Source organism: Dama dama, chromosome 28 (assembly GCF_033118175.1).
Source record: "Dama dama isolate Ldn47 chromosome 28, ASM3311817v1, whole genome shotgun sequence".
In the NCBI taxonomy this organism is placed as follows: domain Eukaryota; kingdom Metazoa; phylum Chordata; class Mammalia; order Artiodactyla; family Cervidae; genus Dama; species Dama dama.
In genome coordinates this window covers 43692843-43717752 of record NC_083708.1, presented here as the reverse complement: position 1 = coordinate 43717752, position 24910 = coordinate 43692843, and the positions used below count along the sequence as shown (strand labels likewise).

Genomic DNA, 24910 nt, shown 5'->3' with positions numbered 1-24910 from the left:
CATTTCCCTTGAGCCTGAAGAAATTTTTTCCTTTTTTTTTTAGCATTTCTTCTTATGGAGGTCTGCTGGCCACAAGTTCTCTCAGGTATCTTTATTTTATCCTCAATTGTGAAGGATATTTTTAATAGATTCAAAATATTCAATTGAAAGTGTATATTTTTTATCTTACTACTTTGAAGATGTTTGTTATCTGGCCTCCGTTAGTTCTGAAAAGGCATTAAATGTCATTCATTTCTTTGTTCCATGGTGTGAAATATGTCCTTTTGTTCCCCTTGCCTCTATATTTGGATTTTTAGTAGTAAGTATCATGTGGAAAGGTATGTTTTCTTTGCATTTATCATGTTTGGGGTTCTCTTGAGCATTTTTAATCTTTTGATCCAAGGTGTTTTTCATAAAATTTAGGAAATGTTTAGCCGTTATTTCTTCAAGTATTTTTTTTTCCTGCTCCAGTCTCTCCTTTTTTTCCGGGACAGCTTACATATATAACATACTATTTCATGTTATCTCACATGTCACAGAGGCTCTGTTCATATTTTTCGGTCCTTGATTTTATCTGAAATCCAGTTCATGTTATTTTGCTGTCTGTTTTTCAAGTCACTGATTCTTTTTCTGAAATTTCCAGTCAGTGCAATTTTTGTTCTAGCTACAGTTTTCAGTTCTAGAATTTCCAGTCAGTTTATTTTGTTTATCTTCTTGCCAAGATCCCCCATTTTTTTTAAAATTCAGCATGTCTTTCTTTCCCTTTATGTTGTTGAACATATTTCTCATAGTTGTGTTGAGCTGTTTTATTTCCAACATTTGGGTCTTTTCAGCGTCTTTTGTCTGCCTTTTTTCCCCCTGCTTCTTTATATGTGTAGTAATTTTTTTTTTTTTTTTTTTTTTTTTTAATGCAGAATGTTGCTGCTGATAGTTGTAGGGAGTCTGGGTTTTTAACCTGCTTCAGAAGATGTTGAGTTTTCTTCTGGGCAATTGAATTACTGTTAGTTTTTTTTTTTATTCTGCCAGCCTTGTTTTTATTCTAACTTAGTGTAGGTCTATTTTGGTTTTGTGTTTAGTCCTAGGATGCAGCCCTTCCTCTGGGGTATGCTCCTTATTCCTAATGTGTTAGTTACTGGGATCTCAATTGAATGCCCAAGGTACTGGATTAAGAATCCAGTGTGGCCTTACTACTTTGTCTGTGTGGAACTCCTGTCTTAAAGCACCTTGGGTATCTGCTTATATTTCCACCAAATAACAGCCTCCTTCTGCTGTGCTTAGTAGACTCACTCTGTATATGGGGGTAGGGGATGCTCTTTTGCATAGATTTCTTCTATCCAGTGGTCTGTTCCACAATTTCAACTGCTTTGTAAACCTTTCACTCAAATCCTTAATTCTTCTGCTCATTGACATTACTGTGCTATGCCTGGGTTCTGTCTCTCTGACTCTTAGTCCCAAGTCCACTTGAGAAGCCAGATCACACATGATGCTTACACTGGATGTTACCTTTCCATAAAGCATCAGGTTTTCACTGCCTGTTGTCCCATCCAGTGCCTGTAAACAGTTACTTCATATATCTTTTTCAGTTGTTTAGTTTTTTACTGAAGAAGAGCAAGTCTAGTGAGTCTGTCATGGTCAGAAGCCTACTGAATCTGTATAATCTTAAGTTTTCTGTAACACAGAGATTTAAAAATTGCACGTAGAAATTATTTATTTGGGAGTTGCAGGTTGTTATCAGACCTACTGTGATACTGTCTCCAGAAACAATTTTTCTATAAGCTCTTGTATTATCATCTTATTTTCCAGTTTATCAGCTATTTCTTGTCACCTGTTAAAAGGCATGGTTTCCAAGGTCTTTTTATATACTTGACACTGAATTTATGTCTTGAATTTATGAGGTAGAGTTGAAAGATGTATGTTTTCTGCTGTACTTCAGCACAATTGTCTACCATGTTACAGTATGGGGAATGGGATACTGCAATTATAAGTAAGGTGTAGCTCATTTAAAGAGTGTTATTTTCTCATATTTTATATGTTGATTTTTTTCACACTTGCCTTGATATGTTATGTTACTTCAATTACGGTCATTCCCTTTCTCATTGTGTATAGTATATTTACACTAATTTTTTTCTAGTATTCCTCTGTACCTCTTTTTTCTCATTTTTCTTTCCTTGTACAGAATGACTTCTCTTAAGTTCAGATTTATTTTTCATAAACAAGTATCATTCACTGACAATTTTACTATGTCATCTAGTGTGGTTTTATTACTGCATTTTTTATTGAAATATATATTACTTTACTATTAATTTCTTTTTCTCCTATATTTTATACTTTGCATATATGTATTTATAAATATATGGTAAATAATGTGTATGTAGATTATATTACATTTCTTTAATGAAAAGAATAGGGGCATTACAAAAATATTTATTATAAAAAGTAGATATGGGCCTGATAAAAACCATTGCTTTAAACATATCAGAATGTATTTATTTTACAGTTTGAATCTAACCAATGCAATATCTGAGCTGTCTGGGTCTGATTCTACTGGCTGGTTCATGGTACCCCATTTCCCTTTTGTTTTTCATTACTTTTTTAACCAATCATATTTCTTGGACTTTTACCTATAGGAATTCTTTGGCTCCTGGCTTGAAAAATGCATTTTTTCCCGGGAATTTTTTGTGTTTGCCTGGAGACGTTTGTACCAACTGGGAACCATTTTATAAGACATCCTCAGCTCATGCCACATCTCCAAATGAGCTGCAGTCTGGGTTGTGGTTATCACTTCTCAGGGGAGATGTGTTTCTCTTCCTCCCAGCATCATGTTGGGGAATAGGAAAAGTTTCCATGCCATCCCCTTCTTCAGGGCAAATTTACTTTTCCTGTATCTTTTCATTGTGGGTTTAGTTTTGAGGGGGTTCCGGCTCTTGGGACAGGATCTCCTCTGACAGGCCCAACTTCCGGGCAGATCCTGGAGTTTGTTTCCTGGCCCTCTGCTTCATCATCCCCCGTACAAGGTCAAAGCTTAAGGTTGGCAGGGTTCTGTGGATGCCTCCAGGGTGAGAGTGTTTCAGTGCTCCACTTACTGCCCTGGTTTCCTGTTTTCACTTCCTTTTTGACTTCTAAGCATTCCTTATTTTCTTGCCTGATCAGTAATGCATCTCAAAATATGTTTTAAAAATATTTTGTCCAGTATTTTTAGTCATTTTTGGTGGTATGGTCAGAGTATTTTTATATGCTTTACTTTGAGGGGAATATAATTCGTTATGGGGTTTTTGGTATGGTTGATTCAAAAAATTTTATTATTGCTAGCGTATTTAAAAGGTTTTATGTCATTTTTCTTTCTCTTTTTGTGAATTTCCTGTTTGTGTATGATTGTGTTTTCTTTCTTTTTTTTCCCCTGCTTTTCTATTAGATTCTGGTGATTTTCCAAAAAACTGTGTACAGCTTTGGAAAGGGCTTTTTCTCCACTCTCTGACAGACTTCTACTTCCTAAGATATATACATGTTTGACTCTCAGGAAGTTAAGTTTGATACTGGCACTGCAGTTCAATTTTAGATCCTTAATTCTTTTATTTTTATTGTGTATTCTATCTGAGGCTTCTCACTATTGCCTGATTGCTAAATCCATCAACCTATTATTTTAATACCTCATTTTATTAGCCACTTTCTCCACTGCAAAACTATTTTCATTTTTAACTGGGGAAACCCTTCTTTTCTTGCCTTCCTGCTATCAACAGAAAAAAAATTGCACATAACTCTGAAGTTTTAGGTTGTACAGTTTTTTTCAGTCAACACTGCTACCCCTTTAACAGTTTCTTCTTAGACACTTCCCTGGTTCTTCCACCTGAAAATTATAAATAGAAGTATCTCTGAAAACTTTGTCTGCAGATCTGTTCTCACTCTTCACATTTTGCTGGTTGACCTCTGTCCTATAGTTTAAACTACCATCTGTCCTTTCAATGGTGTCTGCCAAATCGATGACTTCAACCTTAGCACCTCCTCAAGTTTCAGAATAGCAGTACCTCCAGAATGCATGTCAGCTGACAGATAACTTTTAGTTCTTCCATTACAACTTCTTTGGAAACTCCTTTTTAAAAATTACTGATTTATTTTGCTGCAATGGGTCTTAGTTGCAGCACATGGGATCTTTCATTCTGGCACACACGCTTAGTCACCCCCCAGCATATAGGATCTTAGTTCCCCAACCAGGGATCGAACCTGAATCCCCTGCATTGGAAGGTGGATTCTTAACCACTGGACCACCAGGGAAGTCTCTGCAAACTCCTTATGTAGTTTTTACTGAAGCTTAGTCAGAAGTCTAAAAGACTTGTCAAAAGATGAAGAAATTGAGCTGAGTTGGTAGTTTTTGCCCAGGAGATGAGGCTGCTGCCTCCGGTTATCTGACAGCCTAGTAGGTGCCTCTTCCTCTGCAGTATTGTGATACTCTGCAGACTACATGTAACGACAGTACAGAAAGTAAAGTAGGTGGGAATGCATGCCTTTATTTCTTTCTTTTTTTTTTGACATTAGTTACTCTATACCTCACTCACTTTCATAATGATGCCCTTTTGGTACTAAATTCTCTCTTCCGACCTTCAGGTTCCAGCAGCCCGTAGTAATTTTCCTTTTCACTGTTAGTTTTTTATCATGCTATTAAAAATAATACAGGGTGACTAACTTAAAAAGTTTTTATTTCACTTATAATATTTAAGATAATACTAACATGGTCATCGCTGGTTGGTAATTGAGTGGACCAGGTGGGTTGATAGATGTACCTGGAATATCACTTAGAATAACCAGTCTTTGGTATGACATCAAGATGGAAGACCAGAAATCTATCCCCAAATGGGCAAGGTACTTGAGAAGACTGTTTATAAGTTAAGGAAAGTTGACCCCAGAGTAAGCTTTATGTTTCCATTTTGCTTCTAAAGGACAAAAAGTTAGTGTAGATTTTGATAATACCTTTTCCTTCTTTGAGGCAACCAACTAATATGATACTAGACACTATGAAATGCAGTGATAAATGAAGGAACTAACAGGAAAATTAATCAATATTGGAAGACATCTGGAAACAAGGGGTCAAATGGCCTTGAAGAGATGAATTGAGTTTGAGATTACAGAAAGACATCAAAGTGGAAATAATTTGTGAGTGATCAGCATAAATAAAATTGCTTAAGGAAATGGATCAGTTGTTCAAAGGAGAGATGATAATAGATAAGCATACATTTAGATCTTGGTGAATCCAAGAAGATACTGAGAATTAAGTTAGGAAAATAATGTCAGAATGGTAGAAAGAAAGCCTTTATGACAGTATCCTAAGAGCTAGATGAAAAAAATAGTTTCTAGAATATGCAAATAGTAAGCCAATTTGCCGTACATAAAACTGCAGTATACACAGATTAATGTCTTTATAATTTTCATCATCTATCTATATACAAGAAAAAATGTTTGGCATCTGCAGCAAACCAAATAAATTTGCCAGTAGCTCATCAAAGTTCAGAGTAAGAGGTAGTAAAGAAAATCCCAGGGGACAAGGAATGGTAAATGCAAATTAAATATAGAGCATTATAAGATAAGCAAAATATTATTATTAGGCTATTTAGTTTGTTTTCTTCACTATTCTTGAAAAGGGAAAGATATTTTAAGATTCTCTTGTTACTCATTTTTGCATTCTCTTACCCTAACTCATAAGAACTTCAGTTCTACCATTATCTCACCACCAGTAAAGTGGAAGTGCTTCAGGAATATAATATCCAAGATAAGGGAGAGAAATTGTACCTACCATTTATATAGAGCTTTGTAGTTTGCAAAGCATTTTAAAATATTTATCTCACTTGAGACCAACAGTGACCATGAAAAGTAAGTGGGAATCATTATTGTCTTTATAAAAGGATTCCTAAATGCTGAAACTTATTTTAGATGAGGAAACCCAGAGATATTAAGTGATTTATCATGCATCACTAGAGTTGTAGAGGGAAATCCTGGACTGTCCATTATTAAGTTTGTGGTCATGAGCAATGCATGTATCAGCTTTGAAACTCGAGTTTTTTCCCAACTCTTAAGATGAAAGATTTAAAAATATTAAATTATAAAATATGTTTAATATTCTGCTCAGTAATCTTGGTTTCCATTTGCTTTTGCAAGCTAACCAGTTGCCTTCCTAGATACATCCTCCAGTTTTCCACTTCCATTTTCTAATTCAAGCCATAGATTGACCTGGCGTGTTTTCTCTTCCATCTATATAAATCTTACTTATTTTAAGTAGCTTTTGACTAACTTGTTGTAGCCAGGTCAGCTCCCTTACAAAACCATTCTTATTGCTACTAATGATTGTGACCATGTCTAATCTTGAAAAGATACAACATTTTCTATCTCTTACACCATTTGTCAAACTCTACGTTTTATTAGCCACCAGCATACCAGGAAGAATAGTCATCGCCAGTTACTCTCTTGAGTTCAGTGGCCTCTTGTAAAACATATTTTAAAAATCATTTTATAAATAATTTACAGATACAAAAATGAAGGCATGTTGTGAAAAACAGCTGGATTGGAAATTAATAAGAATTTAAATGTAACAAACTCAAATTTTATTCCATCTTTTTCTGGTGTAAAGATATGCACACCCAAAGTGGGCATTCATCCTTTGAATGAAAGTAACTGGCTCATGGATGAGCTTGGAACATAGCCATCTTACAAATAGTGATCCAGATTTCAAATATATTTCTAAGAATTCCAGCTTTTTATTACCTCTGGTTCTTCTTGTACTTGTATCGTCAAAATACAGTGCTTTAAAAACTTTTATGGTTCATAGTTTTGTGGAAGAGAGTGGTAATTTTCCTCGGCCAATAGCAAAAAAATATTCTCATTTCAGGTGCTGATTAGAATGATCAGTTCAATGAGATTTTTCATTTCTGTGCTGTTTATTTCCTTACAGTCAGTGCCTTCATCATTCGTCCACTTATGGACCATGTCAAGTAAATTCCCTAGCACAAACTTGATAAAAGGTGAAAGAATACTGTTGCATGTCCTTGTAGCAAACATGTCTTTTCAAAAAATACTACATGATGACATCCTCCCTGAAAGACTGAGTAACAAATTTCCTTTTTGTCTATAGAAGTATATTTTTCACTCATTGATTCATAAGTTTGCTAAAATATATTTCTAGGATATATTATGCGAGTACTCATGATCTGAGCTTTATCTTATATGATTAATTTCATCATCATCATTACCGTCTGGAGTGTTACTGTCTGTCTTTTTGTATTTGTGTTCTTTTTTATCTAACAACTGCAAAATATCTTCTGTCAGTTTTCTTCCCTTTGCCATTATGCAAAAGGTGAAAATTTCTGAATTCTCAACTGTGTTCAGTGAAGAGTTAAAAAGACAACAAAAGTCCTGTCTTCTGGTGTCTTTTATAGCTTCTGGAAAGATCGGACAATACTTTAGACAATGCAATAACAAGGATGATGAAATAGCAATTATTTCATTATTTTATCATCCCTCTAGATGATCACATCATTTTTAAATTTTCTCCTTTATTTTCTGTGAAAATTTTAAGTTCAATATAGTTATTTGCCAGTTATCAGAAAGTTATTTAATTGTATAATTAATAGACTATTCTGGAGGCAGATCACAATCATATTAAACAGATGCTCTGCCAACAGTTTTGGATGCCAGGGTTGTGCAAGGCAGTTGAGTGATAATTTAGTATAATTGATATTAGGGTTATGAAATTAGGAAAGATTGAGACTCTTTGAGTCTAGGTATTTAAAATCCTCCCTCCCACCCCCACCCCCACCTCCTTTTTTCATCCTCTGAGTTGCTTCTGGTCTCAGGTGCCTCTCCTCCCAGCTCGGATGGACTCATTTCAATAATGCTTTTATGAGCAAACTAGTCCCCCTTATCCTTTGGTCCCCTCCCAACCCCAACTTGAGATAAATTTGAGTCTCTTTTACCAACCATTGCCCACTATGGGTCTGGCAGATATTTCTCAGTATCAGACTGAGTTGTGCATTATGAGAGTGGAGACATACACACAGCTTAAGGTGGGAAAGAATCAAGAGAAGTCAAGTCCTAGCTCGGGAGATGTGTGTGCGTGCTAAGTGGCTTCAGCTGTATCCAACTCTTTGCAACCCTTTGGACCAAATCCCACCAGGCTTCTCTGTCCGTGGGATTCTCCAGGCAAGTATACTGGAGTGGGCTGCCATGCCCTCCTCCAGGGGATGTTCTGACCTAGGGACCGAACCTGCGTCTCTTATGTCTCCTGTATTGGCAGGCAGGTTCTTTTCCACTTGCCCCACCTGGGAAGCCCAGCAAGTGCATGGAGAGTAATAGAGAGTTAGTTAATAGTAGAGCTAAAAACAAAAGTGGAAGTCTCCTGATATTTGTCTCAGTGAGTTTCCAGCACAGTGAATTGAGAATAGGAAAGTTATATAAATTAAGAGAGAAGAGAAAAAGCATTAAGTGGCATGAAGTCCTGAAAAGGAAACATTCTAAGTCCTCTCCCCACCCTAGCTTTATTGAAGTGTAGTTAACAAGTAAAATTGTAAGGTTTTAAAAATGTACATTGTGATCATTTGATACATGTATACATTACTAAAGAATTCTTCCCATCTAGTTAATTAACACGTCCATCATCTCACATATTTATCTTTTTTTTTTTTTTTTTTTTTCCTTCTAAGAACATTTAAGTTCTACTCTCTTGGCATTTTTCAGTTACACAATACAGCATTATCATGTGTGGTCACCATGTTATACATTACATCTTCGGAACTTATAGCTGAGAGTTTGTATCCTTTTACCAATCTCTCCCTATTTCTCCCACCCTCCGACACCTGGCAACCACTTTTCTGTTTTCTTTCTACGCTGCTGCTGCCAAGTCGCTTCGGTTGTGTCCGACTCTGTGCGACCCCATGGATGGCAGCCCACCAGGCTCCCCCGTCCCTGGGATTCTCCAGGCAAGAACACTGGAGTGGGTTGCCATTTCCTTCTCCGTTCTTTCTATGAGTTTGACCATTTTTTTTTTAGGTTCCACGTGTAAGTACTTGTCTTTCAATGTCCGACTTACATTTAGTGTAATCCCTTTGGGGTTCATTCATGTTTTTGCAAACGGCAGGATCTGTCTTTCTTATGGCTAAATAATATTCCATTGCGTGTATAAAAATACCACATTTTCTTTATCCATTCATCCATCAGTGAATGCTTAGGTTGTTTCTATGTCTTAGCTATTGTAAGTAATGTTAGAGTGGGATATCTTTTCAAGGTAAGGATTTCGTTTCCCTTAGGTCTGTACCCAAAGTGGAATTGCTGGATCCTATGGTAGTTCTGTTTTTCATTTTCTTTTTTTTAAGCATCTCCATGCTGTTTTCCATAATAGCTATACCAATGTACATTCTCACCAGCAGTGCACAAGCTTTCTCTTTTTTTCACATCTTCATCTACACTTGTTATCTCTTGTCTTTTTGATGACAGCCGTTCTAACAGGTTAAGGTGATACTCTCATTGTGGTTTTAATTTGCTTTCCCTGATTAATGATGTTGAGCACCTTTTCTTGTACCTATTGGCTGTTTGTATGTCTTCTGTGGAAAAATTTAAATTTTCTTATTTTTTTCAACTCCTTACAGTAGTTGGATATACTTCTCAGGATTATGAAAGAGCAAAATGTTTCAAGGTATAGGAAAAATAACATACCTGAAGAGAAACACAAAAACTTAAATTGGGTCCATTAACCCTGCGGGTTAGGACTTCCCTGCTGGTGCAGTGGATAAGAATCTGCCTACCAGTGCAGGGGACACAGGTTCAGTCCCTGGTCCAGGCAGATTTCACATGCTGTGGAGCAACTATTGCCTGTGTGCTGCAACAAAGAATAGCCCCCACTCGCTGCAAGTAGAGAAAGCCCTTGCACAGCAATGAAGATTTAGCACAACCAAAACAGTAACAACAGCACACAAAACCTGAGGGGTAAAGTTAGTTGTGCATTTATGTGTCTGATATCTTTTCTAGATTCTGTGTGCTTAAAGAACAAGGTCATCATGATGTCATAATGATCTTTGCATCTCATGCAGTGGCTTCTATATAGATTTACTGTGTGAGAATTACAGGATAGTTTTCAAAAAGGGTGACATCATGACTTTCATGAAGATATAAAATAAGCAAGTGTTAAAGATTTTTTTTTAAGTCAAACGAAGGAAACAGCAGATGTTACAAACTTTCAAAGGAGAAGCCAAAGAACAGACACATATGTAGATGAGAAATATTGAGACTAGCATGCAAATAGAGGCAACACTAGCTTTTTCCACATGGGAAAGGAAAGTTAATTGAACCTGACAGGGCAGAATTTGCCGCTGTGTGGGCAAGAATAACATTGCAGTTATCGGCAATTTAAAGAGCTGTAAGATAACTCCCATAGAATCAGAATCAGATAATCCATAATTGTAAGTGCCGGGTCTAGACAATGCAGTTTTCCACTGAAGCACTGCTTTTTCCTTACACATATGTTGTATTCAGGCTTCCCAGGTAGCTCAATGGGTAAAGAAAGAATCTGCCTGCAATGCAGGAGACGCAGGCAGATGGGGGTTCGATCCCTGGGTTTGGAAGATCCCCTGGAGGAGGGCATGACAACCCGCTCCAGTATTCTTGCCTGGAAAATCCCATGGACAAGGAGCCTCGTGGGCTATAGTCCGTGGGGTTGCAAAGAGTCAAACATGACTGAAGCGATTGAGCACACAGGCACACGTGTATTCAATTAATTATAAAAATAAAACATATAAAGAGAACTTCACACTCAGTGTGATAAATAGCACTTTGCCACTTGCAGCTGTCATATTTTTCAGTGTTTGTTTGTTCTCTGAAATACATACATTTTTATAGTGAAAAGATCAAGGATTATCCAAAGAAGGTCACCCACCTCCTTTTACCACTTCTACCAGGATATTTTTCAAGAATTTTTTGTTAGGGAATTCCCTGGTGTCCTTGTGGTTAGGATCCTGGACTTTTACTGCTGTGACCCAGTTTCAGTCCCAAGTTGGGGAACTGAAATCCTGTGAGCTGTGTGGCACAGCGGGGAAAAAAAGGAGTTTTTTGCTAGAGAAAAATAGAAAAATTCTTCAGTGGCTTTTATTTCTTTTGTCCCACTGAGAAGATAAACGAGATTCTTCATGTAAACTTTATCAGCCAAATTTAAAGGATGACCAAAGGAGATGAAAACTCTATCACTCAAATGTTAAAGGAATTGTTTCCAAGGCAAGCCATAGTTTGGCTTATAGAATTTGCAAGCATAAATTTGTTAATGGTCAGAGTCTAGTCCTAATGGTTTATACTTATTAAGAGTATTGGGGGATGTTCCTGGTCATCCAGTGACTTAAGTCTCTGTGTTCCCAATGCAGGGGACCTGGGTGCAATCCTTGGTCTTGGAACTAAATCCCACATGCTGCAACCGAGTTCACATGGTGCAACTAAAGACCCCACATGCCACGCCTAAGACCCAGTGCAGCCAAATAAATAAATATTTTTTAAAAAAGTATCTGGATGTGGGTAAGCAGTCCTGGCTTAGCTGTGTCCATGGATCGACCTGCCCTTCTCATACTTCATATTTTACCTCCATCCTTGGCTCCTCAGTTGTCTGTCTTTGTAATAGTGGCTGTGTATTCACAGAATCACAGCCTTAAAATGCTGAAATAGGGAATCGCAATTTCTTAAGGGATCAGTGAAGATCTGTAAGAATACCTTAGCAGCTTGGCCATCAATCTTTAGTCATACAAAAACATGGGATGACTTGAAGGGCAGCAGCAACCAGTCAGGAGGAAAACAAGAAGCAGCCAAGTCGCTCAGTTGTGTCCGACTCTTGGCAACCCCATGGACTACTCCAGGCCAGAATACTGGAGTGGGTAGCCTATCCCTTCTCCAGCAGATCTCTCCAACCCAGGAATCAAACTGGGATCTCCTGCATTGCAGGCGGACTCTTTACCAGCTGAGCTACCAGGGAAGCCCTACATGACTTTAAGCTTTAATTTTCAGAATGAGACCTACAGAGAGGGGACAGTATCACAATTTATGAAGGTTGTCTGAACATAGTGGTTTTCTTTGTTCAGCTTGCACTTATCTACATACCGACATGGTAAATGATACAAGAACTGCTGATTCTTGACAAAGCGCAATATTATATAACCAGTCACAGGAAGACCGATTGGGCTGGAGGGAGAAATGGACAGAGGTCATTTACATCTCATCTGTACTTCATTATTTTCCTCAGCAGTAGCTGGTGCTGGAACAGGAGGAGATCAAACTTATTGATCAGTAGAAGCCTTTCTTTGGTGATTTCAGCAGAATAGTTTTTAACTCCTTCTGATTCTTGAGTAGCTGTAGTGATGGAAGATGGTTTGGCACAATCTTCTTTTGCATCTTTCACATGAATTAATCCTGAGAATACATTTTGGGTAGATCACAGCAAGCAACATGCTCTAGGGCAATAGGTCCTTTAAAAATATTTTTTAATACGACTCATATAAATATTGTCAATGTGGAAAGCTTACAAGTAGTTCTTATTAATTCAGGAATATAGCAACAATTCAGTGTTAATATGAAAAACATTGATTCAGTAATGATAGGGAGTTGTTTTAACACTATCTTCATAGAAACTCAAACACTACCAACATTATTATTGGCATCAAAGGTAATTAAGCCGTGGTAACTTAAAAGCTTTAAATAGTCAATTTGGCTAAATAAAACAAGAACAGTACCTCAGTTGGCTAAAAGTAGGATTGCATCTTAATTGAGCCCTCTTTTTTGCTTCCAGCTTGCAAATAACCAGCATAAATCTGGAACTGTTATTTAACCTTATTCTGTGCAGTTCATCAGTCATGCCACTAAAATTGATTCTTGACCTCTATACATCATTCTTTCCTTTGAAATTTCTCATGCTGTCTCTTCCTTTTATGCTTTAACTGAAGAGGTGTGTGTGACAAAACAGAAGCTAGTCACTTTTTAATTTTACAGTCCTTATTTGAATACCTAAGGTGTTTTAATCTTTAAGTATTTTTATTATGTGTTTAAATTATCTCATAAATTGTTTTGATATTTATATCTACTTCTCTAGATACCAAATTATTGTTTCACCTATCAAGTAATCATAATGAAATACCTCTTAAATTTCTTGTGCTTTGGGTCAAATGTTTAATAAAAAATTCAATGTACACCTAAAGAGAAAGATACCACTTTAGAATGATTTGTGAAATATGGCAACCATAAAAATAAAGCTGGTTTTCGGAGACAGTGCCTAAAAGAAATCATGTGATGAGCAAAAAAAGAAAAAAATTTATAAAAGTTGACATAAAAGCAGTGGTGGAATTGTCTTTCCTCAGGGCAAACCAGTGTTTATTTACAGCAGGTGTCATACCTCTGACACTGGTGAATGTGAAATGGTCTGGTGGAAAGCGAGCAGCACTGGGGTTTTACGTTTTCAGCAGGATTGCTATAATAGATAAATGAACCAACATTTTCACATTGCTGTAATCAGATTACTATAATCTGATTTCTTTCATCAAAGTAAATACCTAATTTTAACCACTCAAGAAAAGATAAATATTGAATGTCTTTCTTTCACTTTAATACCTGCACTAACCTTCTAAAAACATGTTATACCTAAAGTTCGGTGTGACCAAAAATGGTAGATAAATTGACCTTGGTTCCAACTAGAACGAATTTAAACCAGCAGTTTGGATAGTTGCAACGCTGCCACTTCAAAAATACAGTGACTTGTGTGTGTGTGTTTGTGTGTGTGTGTCTGCGTGTTGTCCTGACCTGGACACTTCGCTGTGATGGGATCATGCAAGCTGTGCTGTCAGAGTGCCCGCTGCATGGGAGATTGGGTCCTATTTTATAACGGACTGTTTTGACTTCCCCAGAAATTGGAAAGCATTAAGTTATCTATGTTTGAGTCTATCTTTCTCCTTGTTTTTTCAGCTTTTCCATTAGCCAGAAGAGATTACCTGGGCAGCATGTTGTTTGCCACCTAAAAGAGAGATAACATTTCTATTCCAAATACAGATTTAACTTATGACCTAGAATTCATTATAATGCTCCCTCTCAAGTTATGGCACAAAGTAGCCAGTTCTCAACAAACAATTATTGTTCCGTGGAATTGCCGCATGACTTCCAAGTATTTTTAATCATAATGGAATGAAATACAACAATGCCTGGCTTATACTTAAAGTGATGGAAGGGCCCTTACATGAAAAAGGCTCCCTTTGCCCCAATTTTTCCAGTGATTTTTCTCTCCCCTTTTCATGTCCTCAACTCTTTAAAATCTGCTGTATGTTCCGTCCCTACTTCTCTTGACCCTGCACCATCATTCATCACATGTCTGTCCCACACATTTTCCGTCTTATCTTCTTGTTTTTATAAGATGATGAAAGGTTTGCGAATAGAGCTATTACTATATTTTAGCTGGTTGTCAAGATACTGTGGTACATTTTTAGCTGGTGTTATGATACAGATGACAGACCATGGCATTAATCAGAGAGAGTGTCCAAAAACTAATAAACATAAGCAATCCAAAAAGCAGTCAGGCGAAGACATCAAACAAGATTTTACACACACACACACACACACACACGTATGTATATATTACCATCTAGCTAACTATTCACATACATTTCATTAGTATCTAGTATGAAGTCATACTCATCGTAGATATTCTTAGGTGTTTGTTTTTTTCTATTTTTCATACGTATTTATGAAAGTGATTGCTTGGGTATTGTAAGCAATTGAATCCACTGACAGGAAAGGTATCTAGATAATTGCACTTCGTAGAATTAGGTGGTAAAAAGAGGTTAGCAGTTGGTAAGTAAAAAGTACCCTTGGAACTCAGCTTTAGTAAATGGTCTGGATACTGAGGTTTGAAAGAGGCATATTCATTTCCTCTGCCAGTAGTTTTAGAGTTTAGAGTTCTTGTTAGTTTTGTCTTCATAAGATTGACCCATGCTAACACTAGGCAATACAGAGCCATCCAAACATCTAGCATTTATTCACCAGAAAGAATTGAATGGCAGTTAGACCCAGTTACGCTTTTTAAAAATAGCATTGAAAACCAATCCTTGGGGTAGTCTAACCTGTAAGCAGGTCAAGAAGCAACAGTTAGAACCGGACATGGAACGATGGACTGGCTCAAAATCAGGAAAGGAGTATGACAAGGTTATATGTTGTCCCCTGTTTATTTAACTTACATGCAGAGTACATCATGCGAAATGCCAGGCTGGCTGAATCACAAGCTGGAATCAGGATTGCCGGGAGAAATATCAATAACCTCAGATATGCAGATGATACCACTCTATGGCAGAAGGTGAAGAGAAACTAAAAAGCCTCTTGATGAAGGTGAAAGAGGAGAGTGAAAAAGCTGGCTTAAAACTCAGCGTTTAAAACATTTAAGATCATGGCATCTGGTCCCATCACTTCATGGCAAATAGATGGGAAAACAATGGAAACAGTGACAGACTATATTTTCTTGGGCTCCAAAATCACTGTGGACAGAGACTGCAGCCATGAAATTAAAAGATGCTTGCTCCTTGGAAGGAAAGCTATGACAAACCTAGACAGCATATTAAAAAGCAGAGACATCACTTTGCTGACAAAGGTCCATCTAGTCAAAGCTATGATTTTTCCAGTAGTCATGTACGGATGTGAGAGTTGGATCGTAAAGAAGGCTGAGCAATGAAGAATTGATACTTTCTAATTGTGGTGCTGGAAAAGACTCTTGAGAGTCCCTTGGACTACAAGGAGCTCAAACCAGTCAATCCTAAAGGAAATCAATCCTGAATATTCATTGGAAGGACTGATACTGAAGTTGAAGCCTCAATACTTTAGCCACCTGATGCAAAGAGCCGATTCATTGGAAATACCCTGATGCTAGGAAAGATTGACATCAAAAGGAGAAGAGGGCAGCAGAGAAGGAGATGATTAGACAGCATCACCAATTCAATGGACATGAGTTTGAGCAAACTCTGGGAGATAGTGAAGGACAGTGAAGCCTAGTGTGCTGCAGTCCATGGGGTCACAAAGAGTCAGACACAAGTTAGCGACTAACAACAGTACCATCTATTATACATTTTATTTATCTCTAAGTTTAAAAAAAAACAGTAGGCAGGAGTAATTTTATCAGTGGCAGTCTCTTAGGTGAAATGTAGTTTAAATTTTAGAGGTTTTAAAAATTCCATGGCTAACATATTTTATAAAAAGCAGAGATCTTTTTATTATGTTTATATTTTATATGTAATAGCCAACAGAATTTGGCCATTAGAAATATTTGCAGGAATATCTCTACAGGAAACAAGTTTATATGGTTTTGAGAATTATTATAGATGGAGGCAACAGAAATGGAGAATTAAAGTAATTATTATGAGAAGTCAATAAATATTATTTGGTGATAATAGTGAAATTTAGAGAGAGGAGCAGTTGATTCAATGGCTGTAAATTATCACCTGTTTTGATGATATGGGTGCATACACATTGAACCCATAAGGATGAACTAAGAATTGAGTAAAGGCCTCAGAAACAGAAAAACTTCGGAACCTAGACTCCATAGATTTTTGCAGTCTTTTCCTCCCGAAATAAGCAGGAGACTTCCCTGGTGGCTCAGATGATAAAGAATCTGCCTGCAGTGCAGAAGACCCAGGTTTGATCCCTGGATTGGAAAGATCCTCTGGAGAAGGAAACGGCCACCCACTCCAGTATTCTTCCCTGGAGAATTCCATGGACAGCAGGAAGCCTGGTGGGCTACAGTCCATGGGGTTGCAAAGAGTTGGATACGACTGAGTGACTGACACACACAGTGATGATAAAAAAGATGGAGGTTTTTGTGCTGTTAGAGTCAGAAGGTCCAGGAAATCCTTTTTAGTTCATAGTAAAGAAACAAGATCCATACATAACCTTTTTCCTCTCTCCCTCCTGCTTTCTGCCTTCTTCCTTTCCAGGAATTAGTGAACTGTTGAAACAGTGTTTGGGGAATATTCAGTATTTAGTTTTGAACCACATTTCTTGTGGTTGGGATTACGAGGTGATCTCTTGGTTAAAGTTGTCAGTGGTAAACTCAGGTTTGTGTATAGCCATGGTTCTCAAGTAGCTGCTCACTATCAACAGGGAAGTTTTTTTAAAAGTATTGATGCCTGGGGTGTGCCCTCAAAGATTCTAATTTATTGGTCTGGAATAGGACGCAGCCATAGGTATTTTTTAAAAAGCGTCCAAGGTGGTCCTAGAATTTTAATTTGCTCATGTGCAATTTAACTTACTCATGTGCAAGTTAACCGTTAGATGACTGATAATAATAATGGTCAAATTATAAAATGGAAATACAGCTTTATAATTGCTTTTTCCTTTTTCAATTGTACAAGTAATTATAAATTTTCTGGTTATTTTAAGCTATAAAGAACTTATGGAGTTCTTATATGAAAGTTCCCCTTCACCTTACATTTGCTCTCTCCAGATGTAACCACTTCCAGTGGTTTTCTATGCATCTAAAAATGCATACATTTCTTGTATATAGTGTTTTTGAAACATAAAGGAGATCATTCTTTTATTATGTGTTTTGCTTTTTTCACTTAATTTATCTTAGAGATCTTTCCATGTCGATACATAGAGATCTACCTTTTTTAAAAAAAATAATCTTTTATTTCATTCCTTTTAATATCTGTAGAGTGTTTCTCAGTATATGGCTTTAATTTCTTTCTCATTTTCACATATCTAGCTCACTGTTACAGAACAAAGATTCTGTAATCAGACTACCTGGTTTTGACTATAAATATTTATTCTTGTTGGTGACATTATTATCATTTAATTTTTTTCAATTTTTTACCAGTATGGACAACACTGTAATTAATATTTTAGTACCTAGATCATTGTGCTTATCTGTGAATATTCCTGTAGGGCAAATTCCTAGAGTTAGAGTTGCTGGCTCAGAGAGGATACATATTAATATTTTGAATTATGCTATCACGTTTTCCTCCAAGAGCAATTTATATTTGCTTTAGCCAATAGAATCTCATTGCAGTTTGTATTTCAAGGCCTGAATACATTGTTCGTATCACAGTGCGATCGCATGCGCACTACAATGGGAACTGCAGTTCCAACTACAGTGATTGGAATTCATTTTCTTTATTTTGGCTGGAATTTCTTTTTTTTTTTTTTTTTTTTTTTACTGGAAGCCAAACTTTTTTTTTTTTATTATTATTATTTTTTTTTTCCAGTGGGTTTTGTCATACATTGATATGAATCAGCCATGGAGTTACTCTAATAGCTCTGATTATAGCTTATTAACCTGAAGTTCCAACTTACAGTCTTAAACATATGACTAAGAAGAATAGAAAAATTATTTACTGATTTTTTTTTTAGACAAAAACTTTAGACAGTAGAAGATGAGTAGAAAATACAAGAGGAGTAGGAAAAATGGGTGTTGGCAGTCAAAAGTCTGGCCTGGATTAGTTGTTGCTTTTCATTTTATAGATGGAAAGAGAAGCTCACTTCCCACAGCACAGTGACTGAACAATAACCAAGTCTCAAGAAAAATCAACTTCAAATCTGTGTGTTTGTTGGTGTTTTAAATTCAGGACCCTGTACTTTTTAGATTACATGTGATAACATTTACATCAATATTGTTGGGTATGATGTTTTCATATAATGAAAATACAAGTGAAATGTATTATTTTCAGTTAAAATTTCCTTCTCTGTATCCTCTCTGAGACTTAGTTTTCTCATCAGCACACTTTTGCTTTTTAAATAAAGAGCAGTAAGCTGTGACTTTTTAAAGTAACTTTCATTCGTCTATGTATTTTTGGCCGTGCTGGGTCTTCACTGCTACACTGGCTTCTCTCTGGTTGTGCTCAGGCTTCTCATTGCAATGGCTTCTTTGGTTGTGGAGCGAGGGCTCTAGAGGGCACAGACTTCGCTTGTGGCGTGTGGGCTTAGTCGTTGCAGCTCCCAGGCTCCAGAGCACGGGCTCAGGAGGTGTGGCGCGTGGGTCCGGCTGCTCTGCGCCACGTGGGATCCTCCCAGACCGGGGATCACACCCGTGTCCTCCGTATCGGGAGGCCAGTTCATACAACCGAACCATCAGGTCAGCCCTCATGCAATGTTGATATTGTAGTACCTACTTCACAGGGTTCAGGGGAGAAATCAGTTTTATTTTACTTATTAAAAACCTTTTGCACAGTGTCTGGAATGTAGTAAGCTCTTAATCAATCGAACTTCAGTATTCCTGTAATTATCATTTTAACTCTCTTTTAACAGTGTGTTCAGCCTTGCTGTGACAGATGCAATCTGCCCGCCCCGGTACCTTCTGAGGGAAAGAGAGGCAGACTCCTAGGCCAACGTTCCAGAAGGCCCCATTTTGTCTGAAAGTTTCCCCAAAACCTAAATTCACAACTGGGTATAGCTTATTCACTCCATAGGACTCCCCAAAATACCAAGGGGAGAGTTAGAACACGTTCATGAACCACATTTCCTGACTTTTCTTTACCCCTCTGGACTTCCGTTTTGAAATTGGGTTGACCTTTTCTTTCATCTCTCTTTCCCAGGGATTTTTATGTACTCCTTTCCTGTATTTATCCCTCCTTCCTGCCCTGTGGCCTGCACTTTTCCCACTTTGTTCTCTTTCACTGAGACTGCCTTACTTAGATTCTCTCAACATTTCCTTCCTCTTTAGAAGCCCACAGATCACTGTGTCTTTATCATTTTTTTCTCTTAATATTCATTTATTTGGCTGCACCTGGTCTTAGTTGTAGCACATGGGATCTTCAGTTGCTGCATGTGAACTTTTAGTTGCAGCATGTGGGATCTAGTTCCCTGACCAGGTATCAAACCCAGACCCCCGGAACTGGGAACGTGGAACCTTAGCCACTGGATCACCAGGGAAGTGCCTGTATCATTATCCTTAATGTTTCCCTCTTAGCTCTCAGAATATAAGTTTCTATATATCTTCTTATTAAGACTTTCAAATATTTAGAAGCACCTACATTGTATTTTTTTGTTGTTGTTGTTCCATTTTTAGACAAACAAAACTGGATTTCTGTCTATGGAATGTCACTCCTCATTTTTTAAAATCACTTTTGGGACTTGTTTTAATGCTCACATCATAACATAAAATTCATTCAAATTAAACTGATTTGGAGGGGTTGCCAGAGTGAACAAAGGAGGCTAGTACCATGCAGAGCTTTGTATGGAGAATGTGATGTGATATTATTTGTGAGCTGTTCCATTTTGGTGTCAGTCCCTAGAGAAGGAAGCGGTTTCCTAATGGGGTGTGATCTGCACTCTTAGGAAGAGTGATTGGCGTTGAATGATTAAATAGAAGAGGAGAATACATACCACTCCTCCCTTTAAAGCTAAGCACATATATACTGAATGCAAGTCTTTTCATCATGGAAGGCAGTCTGGCCTAATCATAGAACCAATCTGAAAAGCTAAGGGATTGAATTAACTATGCAGATCAAAATGCAAGGAAACCAAAATGATGCAGTGTCCTTAAAAGTAACTTTCAGAACCCAAATAAATGTAGTGGTAAATGTACATATGGAATATAATGGAAGACCCCATTTGAAAAAAAATGAAATCCGGACATGAGGCCCTTGGTAGACGAGCGGGCAAGTGGCTCCCTGAATTGGATAACAGTGTGCATTCCACAGTGACTGATGAAATTGATGTGTCCGTGGGAGAGCGGCTCTATTACTCAGCCTTAACCTATTTTCTCTCTCTTCAGAAATGAGCGCCTAAGTGGGTGTTATCCTCAAGGAAGTGAGTTTAATTCAAAAGGAGGTATTTTATAGATGGGCAAATTTAAGAATTCACTTTGCTCTTATAGGGGAGAACTATGTGGAAAAGCATTATTATAAGTAATAGGCTTATACATCTCAAAGATACCATTTTAAGACTATATTTGGGGATCCTGAATTTGAAGCATTAGTGAGTAATTTTTATTGTTTAATTTTGCATTATCTCTGAGAACATACCACCAAAACAATATTGAATCTGCTTTGTAATGTTTGATTAATTTATTAAAGTATATAATAAATCATTTAATCCGAAAAAGTGATTTCTTATTTTTTCCCTTTAATTTTTGAAGATATGAACTGTTTTTTCCTGACATAAGTATTTGTTAATTACTGGGGAAAAAAAAAAAAAAGCCCCCCGCCAAAAAAAAAGCCCATCTTGTGATTCCATTATTCTAAAATTTACAAGGTAATATTGATAAATGGCGAAGCAGGGTGTTCGTTATCCTAGTGTTTGCTATGTAAAAAAAAAAAGAAAAACTCTATACCTTATTTTAGAAGATAAAATATATATTCCTAAATATGACTAGAATGATCAGTTCAGTGAGATTTTTCATTTCTGTGCTACTTATCTCCTTTCAGTAAGTGCCTCAGCATTTTTCCATTTATGAACCATGTCAAGTAAATTCCCTAGCACAAACTTGATAAAAGGTGAAAGAATACTGTTGCATGTCCTTTTAGCAAACATGTATCATCAAAAAATATTGCTTGATGACATCCTCCCTGAAGAATTAACTAAGTAACAAATTTCCTTTTTGTCCATAGATATATATTATTCCGTCATTGATTCTTGAGTTTGATAAAGTGTATTTCTAGGATATAGTATGTGAAGACTCATAATCTGAGATTTAGCTTACGTGATTAATTTCATCATCATCGTTAGAGTCTGTAGTATTACTGACTGTCTTTTTGTGTTTTTTTTCTATCTAACAATTGCAAAATGTCTTGTCAGTTTTTTTCTCTTTGCTATTATGCAGAAAACAAAAATTTTTGAATTTTTAACTGTGTTCAATAAAGAGCTAGAAAAAAAGACAACAAAATTCGTGTCTCCTGATGTCTTTTATACCTTCTGGAAAGATCAGACAGTAGTTTGGGCAATGCAATAACAAGGATGATGAAATAGCCATTATTTATTGCATTATTTTATCATCCCTCTAGATGATCAAATCATTTTTCAATTTTCTTATTTTTTTCTATGAAAGCCTTAAATTCAATATGGTTATTTGCCAATTATCAGAAAATTGCTTAATTGTGTAATTAATATATTATTCAGGAGGTAGAACAAAATAATGTTAAACAGATTTTCTCTGCCAACAGCTTTGGATGTGCTAGGATTGCATGGGGCAATTGAGTGATAATTATTATATAATTTCATTATTAATAATTGATAATTATGATATAACCTCAATTCCAGAAATTCTGGAATTGAGATTATATAATTGATATGGTAATGAAATTAGAGAAGATCGAGACTATTGATGATTCTGGTCTCAGGAGTCTCTCTTCCCAGCTTGGACTGGCTCATTTAAAGAACGCTTTTATGAGCAAACTAGTCTCTCTCATACTTTTTTCTTTTCCCACCATCCACCTTCCCAATTCCAACTCTAGATAAATTTGGATCCTTTCTACCTCCCATTGTCCACTACAGGGCTGACAGATATTTCTTGGAGAAAGTCATAAAATCAGACTGAGTTGCACATTATGAAGGTAGAGAGATACCAAGATCATAGATAAACTTGGAAGAGAATCAAGAGATGTCAAGTCCTAGCACTGTCTTGCAAGTGAGATGGAGAGTTAGTGAATAGTAGAGCTAAAAACGAGTTGAAGTTTCCTGACCTTTGTCTCAATGAGTTTCTATCCCAGTGAATTAAGTAGCAATGTTAAATAATGAAGCCAGAAGAGAGAAAGTCTTAAGGTGGCATAAAGTCCTCTAAGGGAAACATTCTAAGGCCCATCCCCACCTCAGTTTATTGAAATGTAGTCAACAAGTAAAACTGTAAGATTTCTAAAGTGTACATTGTGATGGTTTGATATATATGTGTGTTTTGAAAGAATTCCTCCCATCTAGTTAATTAACAGGTGTCCCAGGTGGCTCAGCGCTAAAGAATCTGCCTGCCAATGCATGAGATGTGTGTTCAATCCTTGGGTTGAGAAGATCCCCTGGGGAAGGAAATGGCATACCAGCTCCAGTATTCTTGCCTGGGAAATGGCATAGAGAGAGGAGCCTGATGAGCTATATATGTAGTCCATGGGGTCATAAAGAGTCAGACATGACTTAGAGACTAAACAGTAACAATAACCATGATCCTACATATGCGTCCCAGTAGGTTAATAGTAGTAGCTTGTTTGGGGAATATTGGTAATATAAGTTACTAAGCTTGCTAGTCGCACACACACTAGCTGGCTAGTTAATTATAACTAACTCTTTTGTCATGATCTTAAGCTGATTCCCAGGGTTACCACCTGTTTTGTCTTCATTTTGTAAAATGACCTATTGTGTGTATTTCATGATAATTAATGGAATCATAAATGTATTTGGAGAATAAATTTAGAAAAACCCTTAAAACATTTCATTTGTAGACAAACAAATTTTGTATTAAGTAGATTAAAAACCTTCACACATATAAAAATTTATTTTCTCCACTTGATGTTTTATTGTTTTTCATATGAAATTTTTAAAGAAAGTCTGATTGAAATATATCTTCCGAATAACTTCTCAGCTTTTAGAATCTTAGTCAAAATTTCAAACATAGTACTACAAGCTGTGCCCCCAGTGTGCATTCATTTATTAATTAAAGATGGATTTATATTTATCTTAATTTAGAATTTACCCTGAAGGAAAACTTAATTTCTTACAGAAAGATTTTCCTTTTCCTGAACTAGCATCAACCTTTATTAATCTAATGTAGGAATCTAGAAGCTTTCTTTTATAGCATTCTTCTGAATCAGACACTTTCTGTCTTGCTCTAATATTACTTGGTAATTTCCCAGATATTCACCATAGATGTCTGACTTTTTTATTTATCAAAAATAAATGAGTGCAGTGAGCATTCATTTGTGCAAAAGGAAAAAAAGTTCCTCCAGTTCAACTAATTTCCATAGCCAAAATAATTAACACCCGAAGAACTGTTAAAGTCATAAAATTTAATTTGCTCTATAGTTTTTCCATTTGCTGATTGAATTGGTGTTGGATTTTAAGTCAACTGCTGGGTTTTTAAACTTCTTTTCAAGCTAGCTGGTTGTTTTTTGTTGAACGCGGCTGCCCTCTAATGGACTGACCTTCCTTTACAATAACCTGACTCAAATCTCAAAGGAGTCGTTTATCTGTGGAAGTGATTGGTCTTTCATGCTTTCAGATTCTGGTTTTTCATTGACTTTTGTGTTTAATACAAAACTTGTGTGTGTGTGTGTGTGTGTGTGTGAAGAAGACATACTGAAATCAGCTGATGTCTTTGACAGGCTTTATATTTTAGCACATTTTTGATTTCTGACATATTTTGTGATACACCTGCTCCTCCTTAAGATGTTTTCCATTGTTCTCGCTGCAGATGCTACAACTGTGGTGGCCTTGATCATCATGCTAAGGAATGTAGTCTACCTCCTCAGCCAAAGAAGTGCCATTGCTGCCAGAGCATCACGCACATGGTGGCGAACTGCCCCCACAAGACTGCGGGGCCGCCGCCCGCCGGTTCTCAGGGAAGACAGGAAGCGGAGCCCCAGCCGTGCGCGTCGGCGGCCCCCCGGGAGGCGGGCGGAGGGCCGGGCTGCGCATCCTTTCCGGAGGCGAGGGCCGAGCCGTCAGAGCGGCCCGGCAGGTCCCCTCCAGAAGCTTCCTCCACCAGGGCGTCCGCGGCAGCAGAAGAACAGAGCAAAAAGGGGCCTTCCGTTCAAAAAAGGAAAAAGACATAACCCTTCTCTAACGTTAGCGCGTTCTCTCCCCGGTGGGGAAGTCTACCTCATGCAAATTCAGGGGAACAGTATTTCACATACAGCAGCTGACCTGGGATTTTTAACTACTGTTGAGGAACTGTGAATTTTTTTAAACAGACAAATCACTCTAAGCAAATCACCTTGGAGCAGGGTGTCATGTGTTGTGTGACTCAGAGGATGAGATGCTGTTA

At 37.1% G+C, this 24910-nt stretch overlaps 1 protein-coding gene across 2 annotated transcripts in view; it reads left to right on the top strand.

The window, feature by feature from the left end:
• LIN28B (lin-28 homolog B) overlaps nucleotides 1-24698 on the top strand; it is a 120149-nt gene extending 95451 nt beyond the window's left edge. For both annotated transcript variants that reach the window (XM_061131862.1, XM_061131863.1), the window contains exon 4: nucleotides 24338-24698. In XM_061131862.1, coding sequence (XP_060987845.1) covers nucleotides 24338-24698 — 361 coding nt within the window. The remainder of the gene's footprint in view (nucleotides 1-24337) is intronic.
• The last annotated feature ends 212 nt before the right edge of the window (nucleotides 24699-24910 follow it).